Source organism: Hipposideros armiger, unplaced genomic scaffold (genome assembly GCF_001890085.2).
Source record: "Hipposideros armiger isolate ML-2016 unplaced genomic scaffold, ASM189008v1 scaffold_958, whole genome shotgun sequence".
Taxonomy (NCBI): domain Eukaryota; kingdom Metazoa; phylum Chordata; class Mammalia; order Chiroptera; family Hipposideridae; genus Hipposideros; species Hipposideros armiger.
Genome location: NW_017732308.1, coordinates 168,099 through 181,791, shown reverse-complemented (window position 1 = coordinate 181,791; position 13,693 = coordinate 168,099). Strand labels below are relative to the sequence as shown.

The following is a 13,693-nucleotide window of genomic DNA, read 5'->3' as shown; positions in this document are numbered from 1 at the left end:
GGGTGTGAAGGGGCAGGTGCTGCAGATGAAGCTCCAAATAGAGGCTGGGGCTTTCTGGCTTGGCTGTGAGTTGGGGAGCTACTAACACATATATGATGGGTGAAAGCTCCCTGTGGGGAGGGATGGAAATACCACACATCTGTCCAGTATTTCAAAACCCTTCTCATCTATTATCAAATTGTTGGAGCAATCCTTGTAAAAGGGAATGTAAGTTTTATAGGCCACTTTTTGAGAAAACAGAGTTCCTTAGAAATGTGTCCAGTGTCACCCCAGTAGTAAATGACAGGTTAAGAACTGAGAACTCAACTAGAAACCACACACCTTTTCCATCTGAAGGCTGACAGCTGCAGGTTGCAGCAGAAACATGTTACAGCCTTTAACATTTGTTCTATTTGTATCTTTAACATTTGTATCATTTGATCCATCAAAGGAGAGTTATTTGTTTTTAAATCCTAATTCCTTTTTTGCATAATGTGCTAAATGTAATGCACAGGGAAAAACAAAAATGTTTTCTGTTTCTGTTTTTTAATTTCTATTATAGCACATGAATGCTTTTATGACCACAGTGCCTGAAATAAAACGGTTTCCTCTACTCCAAATATGATCACAAATGAGGAAAGAGTAATAGAAACATTACTGCTACTACCAAAATCTTCCAAATGGCTGAACAATATTAGCTTTTACTCTCTGTAAGAATACTTCTCAACCATCTGTGTTTTTGCAGACATCGGCCTGAGTTTCTGCCATTTATCTAAATTAACTGGAGTGAGTAGAATCATTGAGAGTATCACTCCTTAGTTTCTGCCTTTCAAAATCAATGCCATTTTTATAAAATCAAGATAATTTCTATGTAGAGTTAGAACTAAAAGTTAAAGTATTATTTTAGATTGCAAATTGGTCAAGGTTTATTATAGCGAGCCCCTAAAAATATTAAAATACTCTATTAATACTATTTTCAGTAATTTTCTCCATTACAGAATACAGGAATAGAATGGTTATAGCAAGCCATTTAGCTTGTGAATGGTTCTTAACAACACTTCATATAATTTATCCCTCTAATATTTCCCATTTGTCAAGAGTACTACTGGGTTGAGATAGATAGATAGATAGATAGATAGATAGATAGATAGATAGGTAGTAGATAGACACATCCGTATGAATAGATATCTATATATGTATCAAAAGCTATCTGTCAATTTACAGTGATAAGTGACACAAAGTCCTTGCTCTCCTGGGTCTCGCATACTAGTTAGGAATGACAGATCCCAAATATATAAATGAATATTAAATAAATAAACAATTTCAGATAATGAAAGATGTTAAGAATTAAGTAAGTGTAATAGAAGGGTGTTCAAGAAGGGAACACATTTTTGATAGTATGGTCAAGAAAGACCTTTCTGAAAACCCAGGTAATGTATGGTCTTGTGTGCCTATTAGGAGTTTAGACTTGGTTCTTCATATTTATCAGAAGTCTTTGTAGAATTTTAATCTCATTAAGTGTGAATACCTGCTCTAGGTTTTTCAAAGGTCCTTTTGGCTCTGGAATGGGGAATTATGTTTCGGAGGGAGTGATGGAAGCAGGGAGTCTGTTTAGAAAGTATAGTTCAGTAGTGTAGGTGGGACTTCGTGGCAGCTCAGACTGGGGTGGTTAGTGGTCGTATTAATTATCCACTGCCGTGGCACAAATCACTGTGAAACTTAGCAGCTGAAAACAACAAACATTTATGTTATCACCATTTCCGATGGTCAGGAACTCAGGAGCAGTATAGCTGGGTGGTTCTGGCTCAGGGTCTCTCACAAGGCTTTAGTAAGCTGTTAAGTAGGGCTGCGTGATCTGAACCCTGACTCCATCTTCCAAGATGGCTCACTCACATGGCTGGCAAGTAGTTCTGGCTTTTGGCTGGAACTGGGCCTCTCTTTCTCCAGGGCTGGTCGGGTTCAGCACTGAGTTTTTATGTAATCGTGGTAATTAAGTCTCTTGAAATATTGGTAAATCTGTACAATGAGGATATGATGATTACGTTTCTACCACCTTGGCCTAAGTTGTTGAGTGGTTCAAAAAAGAGGAGAATTCGTAGGTGATTTGAAACATACAGCTAGTGCTAATAATAAATAAATATAAATATTTGGTGTTCTAAATTAAAAATCTGAATCCTTTGTTCATGTAAATGTTTTGAGATAATTTTGAACATTATATTGGGTTGTCAGAAAAGTCATGACATATTTTTCTGTTTTTCATTGCAAAAAGGCATCATGACTTTTCCGACAACCCAATAGTTACTGTAATTTAGTACCAATAGATGACATTTAGTTCAGGTTTTTAGATTTTCATGCTGGTTATTCAAGCTTACCTTATTTTATTTTTAAAAAATTTTTTTTGCCAAATGAGGTCATGATTGCCATATGCCACAATATTAAGTTCATTCCATTAATTTGACATTATGAAAGATAGTTTAGAAAGTAAAATCACAAGTTCAATAAGTACTTTGTCCTATGTTTCAGTCAGCAAGACTTAGTTTAGTTTCTTTAATGATAAACCTTATTATGTCAAAATATATAGCACAACGTCATATTATATGTATGCCATTCAATAAGGCTGGCAGTGGTATGGAAGATTGGTAGGTAGGGAATTCTGACAGAAGGTAAAGAAAAAAGGAAAGCTTTCTGTTGTGAACTGTAATAGTTATTGTAAAACTTAAGGAATAATGCTAATTCTGGGGAAATATAATAACACTATTTTGTTTTGTGAATTGTAGCTGACTTTGGCTTGGCAAAGCAAAAACAAGAAAACAGTAAACTCACATCTGTTGTTGGAACAATCCTGTATTCCTGGTAAGGACAGTTCTTTTCTGGCTCTCAAACATCACACTTAACTGGTTTGGGCTTTCATTTCTTTTCTTGGCTTGCAAAGGAAAGATGATTTTGGGAAAGAAGCGTATTTAGTAAGTTTTTCCCAATTACTTAGGTAATACATGTGTATAGAATTATACATCATTATGTGTGTATAAAACAACTACAAATTATCGTTCCTCTAAAGTTACTCTGCTCCTCATGGGGACCTACTTTTATTACGTATAAATTGAAATGATCCTTGGCACATAGTAGGTGTGCAATCGTTGTTGACTAAAGCTGTGAATAAGCTAGTTTATTTGCTGCCTACCATGACATTTGGAACATTTTATTGCACCTATGGTTTATAAGATTCTTTTTCTTTCTTTCTGCCTATTAACATTCAAGGGCAGAGGAAGGGTTTTTATGTTCTAATACGGTTTCCAGCATCTGGCAAATAATAGGTGCTTAATAAATTTTATTGTGCGAGTGAATAAATGATGACACATAGACTTAGACATGTTTACAAGGTTGGATGCTTTTTGGGTAAATGAGTGTTTATACTTTGATGAATCAAGATACTTGTAGCTTCTTTAGCATGCGTTGAGGATGCCTTGGCAATCCATTAATTATTTTGAGGTAAGAGTCTTCTTTTGCTGATCACATATCATTCATCTGAATTTGTTGAAATTAACAAATAGATATAGTAGTCAGTAGACATAGCAGATTTCAAGGAAATAGATTGAAGTATCATTCATCAGGTCAAGCAATCAAGACACTCATCTTCTTTTTAAATCTAGTCTATTGTTGTGCAGTTGAGCCCTGGAGATAGAATTCAGAATGATCTTCTCAAGGGAAGGTGGAAATTGTCTGTAAATAACAGCCTCATTTAAAAAACTCCTGTCACTAAAAAAAATGTTCAGAATAGTGTTTGGGAGGGAAAATTTTCATTTATTTTACTAGAAATTTCTTACATCTTTGTTCTTGAAACTTAGAGGGAAGATACAGAAGTTGGTGGCCAGGCTAATATTGTACCTTGAAAACTGCAAGTTTATCTATACACTTAGCCTCTTAACAACAAGGTTGACCCACCGATTACTTCTGCTAGATGAATGATTTTCTTTTGTTTCACTTTGTATTCTTTTTCAGAAATAATGAAAGCTTAATTACAAAAGTGTTAAGTAATCATATATTCCTAAACAAAGTTATGGAACAAATAAAATACAAACTCAAATTTCAGTTGATCATACTTGGAATAAGCAGATTTAGTCCCAATTTTAGAATTTTAAAATTGCTAATATGATAACTCTGTGTGTGTGTGTGTGTGTGTGTGTGTGTGTGTGTGTGTGTGTGTGTGGTATGTGTGTGTGTGCATGCATTGGGTGAGGGTGGGGGAAATTATCTATAGAGTATGTAGGAAGAAATCTAAAACATGACAAGTATTTTGCTTTATTAGCCCAAAGATGGAGTCACATTTTCCTTTAATTTTTAAATTAACTAAGCAGGTAGGAAAAGTGAACCTCCTAATATAATGAATCTATTATTTCATTTAGGCATATTACAATTATTTAATCACATATACAGTATATCTTATTACCATTCATCTTTGTATCAAGCTTTTCATTTTTTAAAATTGCTTTAAAATTTTATTTCTACCTCCCCTGTTCCCTAGTTGTTAGAAATGCCCCTTGTATGATTGGTTTCACTATGACCTTAGGTTCACGAGTCATTTTTTTCCCTTAGTTTTTGATGTCTTCAACTGAACCTGGAGTTAAGAGAACTCAGTCCTAAATTATATTCCATTACTTTCTTACTTTGGAATTCTCCAGCAGACAAGGATTCAAGTGAAATAGTTTATCTGGGAGGTAGTCCCAGAAAACACTGGTGGGGGAGTGGAGAAATGAGGCAGAGAAGAGAAAGCAGCCAGTACAGGGAACATTAGTAATCAGACTCATAGATTATTATCTGGGATGTAATGTAGATGTTTCAGAGTTGTCTAAATGAAAGGTTGTAGTGCTTTATTTTTAAAAATTTTTCCAGTCGTAAGTGGGAATACTTGTCATTGGCGAGGGCTACATTATAGGGTGAACTCCCAGGCCCTCTGGCCTGCCTGGGGTGGGCTGGGAGAGAGCCCTCAGGCAGAGGCTCATGGGACATTGCCTAACAATAATGATGCCAAAGGCTTGCGCTGGAGATTTCAGTAGGAGGCCAGGGTCCCGACACAGTCAGCTATCATAATCTCTCAAGTTCTAATTGTTCCAAATTTAAGATGTTTCCTAATAAATCATTTAATCTGTCCAGTTCCTTTTGAATTTTCCATATCCTTCTTTTTGGGTTTTCTCTGAGTTTGTAAGTGGACAAAAATAAAACAAGATACCTTTCATAGTCGCTACCTGGAGTCTCACAACTTCATGCCTTTTCCTGAGTTGCTCCTTTAGTCATCCCCAGGGTATTTGCCTCCACATTCTGTAATCTTTGTGTGATCCTTCTGAGACTCTCTGAGCCTATTGATGTGGTCTGGGGTCCCTGGCCCTGCCCTTCAGGGTCCCCGGAGTTTGACGGGGTTTGATGTGCCATGTCCTTCTGCTCTTGTCTTTTGCCTTTGCTTCCTCAGATAGTAACTTATTTAGTGGAAGAAAGTTCTCTTTATCAGCTCTTGTAGGAAGTGCCTCGGTCATTCTTTATTCTGTATCTCAGCTGCTGGATAAATGGCGTGTGAGTACTGGACTGATTGTGCTAGAACAGAAGGTCAGTACGATCTCCTTTTCTTCATCTGGTTTGATTCATTATTAGGCTGGTCTTTGGAAATAGTCTCCAAATATGGTCTTTGGTTTGATTTTTATTTATTTTTATTTTTTTTATCTCTATGTCCTACTCTAATTCCAGAGACCAAAACTGTTCACTATTTTCAACTGCATTTTCAGTGCAGATTTTAGAGTTTGAAGCTCTGAGAAAAATTTTAGGCTAGTTCTTCATGAAACACATATTTGGGATTTCTGGATGATAAGCAAGTATGATCTACAATAATAGAAATGGAAAATTTTGACTAACCCTGGAGCGAGACTTCTTTGAGACTTGATTGCTTAGTGTAATCCCATTCACGTTATGACATTAGATAATTAAAAGAAAAGCTGGCGAAGTTTTCAGGGGATGGATCAAAATAAACCTGTAGGTAAACCAGGAAAAGTAGAGTCAAAGTGAAGCATTCTCAACTATTGACTGTACCTCCTAAGTTCTTAAGAAAGCTGTAAATATACTCAGAACTCTGAAACTGTTAAATGACTTAAAAAACTTCAGTAACTTCCAAGGGAGCTACCAGCAGACAACCCTGCATGTTTCATTCCCTACAAAGTCATCCAGCTTTAGCTCAATCCAGACTTAACTCTAGCAGTGCCTAGCTGTTCCATCTACGTTCCCCCTGACCACAGGGCCTTTGCACATGCTGTTTCTACTGTCCAAGATCAGGACAATTAACACATCCATCACTGCACATAGTTGTGTGTGTGTGTGTGTGTGTGTGTGTNTTTTTTTTTTTTTAAGCTGAGCCATCCTGCACCAGTTGGCAGCTCAGCAGCTGCTCAGCTCAGGCTGGGAATTGAACTGCTGTTGCTCAGAGTTCAAACTCTTGAGTGAGCTCTTAACCAACTGAGCCACTCGACCGGCCCATCACTGCACATAGTTAATTCTTAATTGTTGTTGTGAGAATGCTTAAGATCTACTCTCAGCAAATTTCAAGTATACAGTGCCATATTGTTAACTATAGTTGTCACCATGTTGTACACTAGATCATCAGAGCTTATTTTTCTTATAACTGAAAATCTGTATCCTTTGACCTTCATCACCCCATTTCTCCTTCCTCCCAGCTCCTGGCAACCACCATTCTATTGTGTGTTTCTATGAAATCTTTTATTTTTGCCTTTCTCTGGCTGATTTCACTTAGCATAAGGTCCACCAGGTTCATCCATGTTGTTGCAAATGGCAGTGTTTCCTTATTTTTATGGCTGAATAATATTTATTACATTCTTTATTTTCATGTGATTAGAAAACCCATGTGCATTTTTTATCAGGGTTTAAAGAACTAACATATCTTTGAACTTTTTCGACTTTTGCTTCAAAGAAGCCCAGAGTGAATTTTTTCAGTTTGAAACAGTCAGTACCTTGGTGCCAGGGTCTGTTTTATTTTATTTTATTTTCCCATTTATTTACTTTATATTTTGTGTAGTTACTGGAATGGTAAATAATGGGATGAAGTAGGTCATCATTTTTAAAAAATAACATGGAATTATTATAAATTATTGAGATAGTATTCTTTTGTGACCGATAAATTAGCCCTGAGGGAAGTTGCTAAAAAGGAATTTTCAGAACTGACAGCATAATTGGAAAAAAAATGTAATATTGACAGGCGTGGTGGTAGGGTCATTGTAAGAGTACAGTCTCTGGGATCAGACTGCCTGGGTTTAAGCCCTAGGTCTGCTGCCGAGAGTTATCAATTATTGAACTTCTCTGTGCCTCAGTTTCCTCATCTACAAATGAGGAATAGCAATAGTGCCCAACTTCTAGGACTGTCGTGAGAATGAATGAGGTGTGCATGTTGAGTGCTGGAATAGCCTGGCATATGGTGAGCGTTCACCAGATAATAGTGATTGTCGTCTGCTGTTAGTCTCAAATTTGGAAGGATCATGCTCATTTGAATGTGTAGATTGTATTGTGTCTAAGAATCAGATTCATTTTTTAATAAGCACAATAGAGGAGAATTACTTGTGCTGTGTTTATTTATAGCTCCTTCTCCCTGCCTGTGTCTGGATTTGCTCCCTGGGTGGCTGCTTTGGTTACCAGAAGGGATAAGGATTTTTCTAGCATCCAGGCCCAAGCAGCTGAGGAGTATGAAAGGGAAGGAATATGAGCTTATTAGCGTGCAAAGACAGGGAGCGTGGAAGCACACAACTTCCCAAAGTGGTGCCTTGAACAGGTGGGATGCAAGGTTGCTTTTGCTTGTAATTGCTTTTCTTTATGTATTCCCTGCAGCCTAGCAGGATAAGATTTACCTGAATAATATTACCCTTCCCTCCCCCCAAGGCTCTATAAATACACACAACACACACACAGAGAATTATTTTATTACATTATCTGCTTAGGTGAGGTAGGTGGGGCTTTTGAGTGAATTCAGGATTTCTTGCACACATTGAACTTTAAAAACATCTGAATGACTCAGTGGAACAGGTCACATGGTCTCGTGGCTTTAAATAGGAGCTGCTAAATAGAAACTACTAGAGAGCATATATTAATGATGCTCTACCCCATAATGTCTAACATTATGTTGCTAACCATATATTTTAACTTATTTTTATGTATCAAAAACTTGTAAAGAACTTACTAAGAGGCAGGTACTGTTCTAAGTACTCTATAAATATTAAGTCATTTAATTCTCCAATCACCTGTAAGAAAGGTGTGATTATCTTAAGTAACCTTTAGGGAGGGTGAGTGATCTTCCCAAGCATCACACAGCTAGGAAGTGGAGGAACTTGGATGCAAACATCCAAGTCAGACAGCCTGACCCCAGGGGCGTGTGTTCTTAGCCGCTCTGCTAGGCTGCCCACTGACCGAGAAGGGGATCACCGGTGGACGCCACTGATGTGTCAAGAATTAGAAATGTTGCACTATGATTGATGGCTGTTTCAGGGACATTGTGATTTGCTCTTTAGAACGCCTGCATTCCAGGTAGCCTCTGTCATATACTTATTTGCTGAGTTTTACTTTTATTCAACTGAAAATTCTTGTTTAAAATGTTTTCCCAATTTTCACAGATTTCTCCTGATTCAACGCTTTAAATACATTTTAGATAGGTTTTGAATACTAATAGCAGACTACATAATGTCCAGGGACACTTTCTGAATTAAAAATGAAAAGTTATAGAGTTTCTGGCAAATCAAAAAAAAGCATAACAATTCCAAGTTAATAACATTTATAGCCTCATGTAATTTTGACATGATAGTTATCTTTTGAATCTACTGACAGCACAGGAAGTGTATGGATGGGGGGAAAAACACTTTATAGGATATAGTTAGGAGATGGCTAGTTTTCGTTTTGTGTGCCTCTGCTAAATACTTGGCTTAGCCAAGATTAACCGTCTACATGTAGATGCAGAATGCCACGCACTTCATGGATTTTTCAGTCTGCTTTGGTCTGAACTCTCCAATTGGCAGGAAAGGGGGCTCCCTGCTGATTGACTTTGTCAGCGGAAGCCCTTGCTCCTTTTCCAACTGGTAATTCCAAATCCCTTATCTTCAGTTTCTGTATCTTTTTCCCCCTTACCTTTTCATAGTCTTTATTTTTACAAGTAAATGTGGGTCTGTAAACAATGGATTTCTTTCTCCATATTTATTTACTTGGCCAGTTTGTCACTTTAAACATTTGATACCCAAGTCTTTATGTATTACATTCCACATTTCCCGTTGGAAGGAGGCGTGAGAGGGCTCACAGAATGGTCCGACATCTAACTATGACATGTTTTTATGAGAGGGACAGTGGTCTGGTCAAAACAAATGCCCTGATGTGTTTAACACAAATTAATTTATTAAATAATTAAGAAATTAGGAGAATTATTTGATGATGGGAAGATATATATATTTTGGTCATCTATTGTTATAGAACGAATCATCCCCAAATTTGGTTACTTAAAACAACAACAGTTTGTGTGAGTTTGCTAGGCAGTTCCTCTGTTGGCGCCCCTGGGCTCACTCATGTGGATGCATTCAGCTGAATTATTGGCTTAGCGAGGGGTTTGAACATGGCCTCCGGGATCTGGCAATGGGTGCTGGCTTTTGGCTAGGGCTCCTTGAATCTCCTCCAGGCAGCCTTTTGTTTACCTGACTGTGTGGGAGCAGCATTCCAAGAGGGCAAACGTCGAAGCTGCAAGGCCCCTTAAGGGCTAGCCTTGGACGTCACTTAACATTTCTCCTACCACATGCTGTGGTCAAAACAAGATATGACCAGCCCAAATTCAAGAGCGCAGCCAAGAAGTACATTTACCTCTACATGGAAGGAGCTACACAGAGTTTGCGGCCGTATTTAATAAACCATAATATAGTACTGTAGCCCAGTCAAAAATAAGCATAAACCCCTAAATGGCTTCAGAATTTAAGAGCTGTGATACAAAGAAATACTCTGTTTTAAACATTAGCAGCTGGCCCTTCAGCCCAAACCTGCTCAGAATGGAGTGGAGCAAGCAGCCTGGATCCAATCAGGAGACAGAAATGGCAGTGGGGGTGGGGATGGAGGTGGGGGGGGGGGCAGGCTAAACATGGGAAATTTAGTACAGAATGATTAGCTATGATAAACGAGTAGCTATGAGGTAAAAGGAAACTTTGTGTGGTACTTTCAGGCTGAGGGAGAGCATCCGGGGAAGGATAAACTTGGAAGAGGTTAAGACCTCGCTGTAGAAGGTGTGGTTCAGCCTATTGGCCAGCACAGAAATGAGCTGGATGGGCCAGGCTGGACCTGGTCCGGGCTGCTGGGCAAGCAGGGAGCACCCCTCTGCAGTATGGAGGGGCAGGGGAGGGTGCAAGGCCTTCAGGGTTCGAGGGCCACAGGAAGGGAGGAAGTGGGGAGAGTCCAGGCACTGCACAAGCCTGAGAACTTCAGAGGGTGCAGGCTGTGCAGGGGCCCTGGTTTCTGTGTTTAGGGGGCTGCAGAGGGACAGCGATCTGACCTGTGACTGGACAGGCTCCCCTGGATAGTCTCATGCCTGGACTGCCTGCCCCGGCCCATGCCAGAAGTCTCAGGAAGTCTCTTCCTTCAATTGCAGGTGGCATTGTGCCTCTAGCACCATCTACAGAGAAAGCTTAGCATTGTGCTCACTGTAAAGGAGAAATACTTCAAGGACATTTGTTGTTTACGAAAGAGTCCTTTAGGAGCTAGGAAGCATTAAGTTTCTAACTGACCACTAAGTAACTGTAGCGTTTGACCCAGCACACCCGAATCCGGCTATGCCACTGCCACGGCGTGGTCACTGCCTTTATTTCTTCCACACAATAGGTGTTACATTTCTCCGCACTTCCAGCTTTGGTACATCTCAGAGTTGTGAAAATGAAATCTTCCTTCACTTCAATTCTGAATAGACTCAGCATAGTTAGGGGAGAACAGGAGCTATGGTTTGGTTTGGTTGGGCCAGGTTTATGTTGAAATAATGGGAGGCATGGAATTTTCCTCTTGGCATTACAGAACATCTCTATTATAGAGTACCCCATTATAAGGTGTCTCTGAGCCTGACAGTCACTTAATGGAAGTGGTGGTTTTTTTTTTTTTTTTAAGATCTGCAGAATGGAACCGGGGAAGGGAAGGGAAGAGAGAGAGTAAGGTGTTTATCATTTTCCCTGTCCCTTATGTATCTATCCCAGCACTGTCAGGAGCGGAAGACTTAAGTCATTTACCGTACAAAGCTTGTAAGAGCCTTTATCAGGTGCAAATAGAAAGTCCCCAGAAACAGTACAGAAAGCCAAGGATAGAACAGAGACCTACCAGTGTTGCAGAACTTGAGGGAAAGGCCCGTGGGGATGGGATAAGCATTGCGTTTTCCCCTGTAACGATTGCGTCATAGTCTATGTACTAGGTAAGCGTTATGCAAAGTGACTTATGTCTTCCTCCCATTCAGACATTATGACAGAGCTTGCTTGGAAGTGAATCTGGCTGACTGAGAAAAGGGTAACAAGTCAAAAGTGAAGAAGAAAACAGATAGCAGTGATGAGGGTAAACAGGGGAAGGAAAGAGTAGGAGAAGTCAGAGGATTTAAACAATGGGGAAATATGAAAGGCACATCACCATGTCAGGGGTAAAGGAATTAAAGAAACACTTTAGTTATTTTGCAGTGCTACATTCAACTTGTCTTATTCTTATGAATGTTACCCCAAATGACTTTAGCCATCATATATCCTTTTACATGAGTTTCTGTTGTAACTTATTTAGCTAATTTTAATATTCTACACTATTATTAATTTTTTAGACTTAATTGTAATTATTAATTTTTTAATTTTGACATCTTGAAATGCTCATAACAATCCTAGTGAGGCAGTAGCACAATGCCAAAAAAGAAACCTTTTTTGAAGCAGCAGATAAGGTTTTCTCTAAAATAGTAGGATAATAGTTACAAGTCTAATACTTTGAAATTCAAGCTGCCCTTGGGGGAAGGGTTTTTTAAAAATTACACAAAAACAAAACAATAAACTGTCAATCTGTGGCAATACCATGGTCTACAATAAAATGTCAATATAAAAATTAGAAAATGTGAGCTGTGTATATAACTTTGATACACATTGGCAACACACAATCATTTCAAAGCCTTGCTTTTCTCAGAAAGTGGTACCGCCACAATCCATACATTTGGTGGTTAAATTTTGAAGATTTTATATATATATTACCTAATGTCATCTTAGTGCTCTAGGGTTTCAGAAGGGCCTTAACTATTCCCAATAAAGCATTGCCTCTCAGTCTACCCAGCTGCTCTCACCTTATTTCTGCTGAATCATTTCCAAGTTTTGTAACAGTCTGCTTCATTCATGAACTTAGTAAACAGCGCACCAAATAGCAGTGGTGAGAGATGTAGGGAGGTGTCCGTGGTTTGGCCTGCAGGGCTGTCACTTCCCTCAGGAGCCAGCATGACCCAGTTCAGACTCTAGAACTGGACAGCCTGGGTTCAATCCTGCCTCTCACCTTTCTGTTTTACTTTGGGCAAGTGACTTAAGTTTTCTGGGCCTCAATTTCCTTATCTGAAATGTTGCAGTCTGTGGTGATAATGATAGTTCCTACTTCATAAAGTTGTCATGAGGATTAAAAAGACTGATAGATAGAAAGGAAGGAAGGGAGGAAGGAAAGAAGGGAAGGAGGGAGGGAAGGAAGAAGAAAGAAAGAAAGAAAGAAAGAAAGAAAGAAAGAAAGAAAGAAAGAAATAGAAAGAAAGAAAGAAAGAAAGAAAGAAAGAAAGAAAAGAAAAAGAAAAAGAAAGAAAGAAAGAAAGAAAGAAAGAAGGAAAGAGAGGAAGAGAGGAAGAAAGAGAGGAAGGAAGAAAAAAACAGGTAGATAGCAATAGCATCTGGAGTATAGCACAGATTTATTAAATATTAGCTGTTATTATGCAGAAGCAGCAGCCTCATTCTTTAGAAGATTTCTTTCCCCCACTCCACTTCATGTGTGAGGTTTAGTAAGTCCTGTTGCCTTAGAGATCTTGCCTCCTTGGCCATATGGTTTGCCCAGACTTGGCCCTTGTAGGTAGGCCACTAGCAAGATGGCCAGTCCTAGCACTCCCATCCTTGTTGGCAAAAATGATGGGAGTAGGAGTATTTCCTTCATTCCAGCTGATGGCAATTAGGATTCCTTCCTGAGAATATGTTTAGCTGAGACTCAGTGAAGAGGTGAAGCTGGGAGGTGGAAGGCCCAGGAATGTCTGGTGGCCGTGTTTGTAGCCATGGAGGAGGTCAGTCTGAGAGAATGCGTCTAACGTTTGGAGAGAATAAGAGACAGACTTCAGGCAGTTTCCAACCCCTAGATTCCATTTTCCCTGAGGCCCAGCTGCAGCTTTGCTCTCCCTGTACTTACAAAAGCCTATCAATAAATTCCTCTGTTTGCCTAACCTTGCTGGGTTCCTTTCACTTTTCTCTTGATTTGGGTTACTACCCCCAAAGCACATCCTGAGACAAGGATGCAAGTGCAAGTGGTTTATTCTGGAAAAGATCCTAGGAAACAAGGTATGGGTGTGGGGAAGTGAGACAGGAAATGGAGGGCAGAAGGTAAAGAATTTCTCAGGACAAGTTTCCACTGGGCTACTGCAGCTCAAACCTGCAGGAGCCAGCTTAACTGCATAGCTCAATGGCTC

The 13,693-nt window shown here is 39.2% G+C and overlaps 1 protein-coding gene across 1 annotated transcript in view; it reads left to right on the top strand.

Annotated features, from left to right (window-relative positions):
• Positions 1-13,693, top strand: part of NEK10 (NIMA related kinase 10) — a 192,847-nt gene that overhangs the window by 80,797 nt on the left and 98,357 nt on the right. Inside the window, exon 23 of the mRNA XM_019630865.1 lies at positions 2,757-2,832. Coding sequence (XP_019486410.1) covers positions 2,757-2,832 — 76 coding nt within the window. The remainder of the gene's footprint in view (positions 1-2,756; positions 2,833-13,693) is intronic.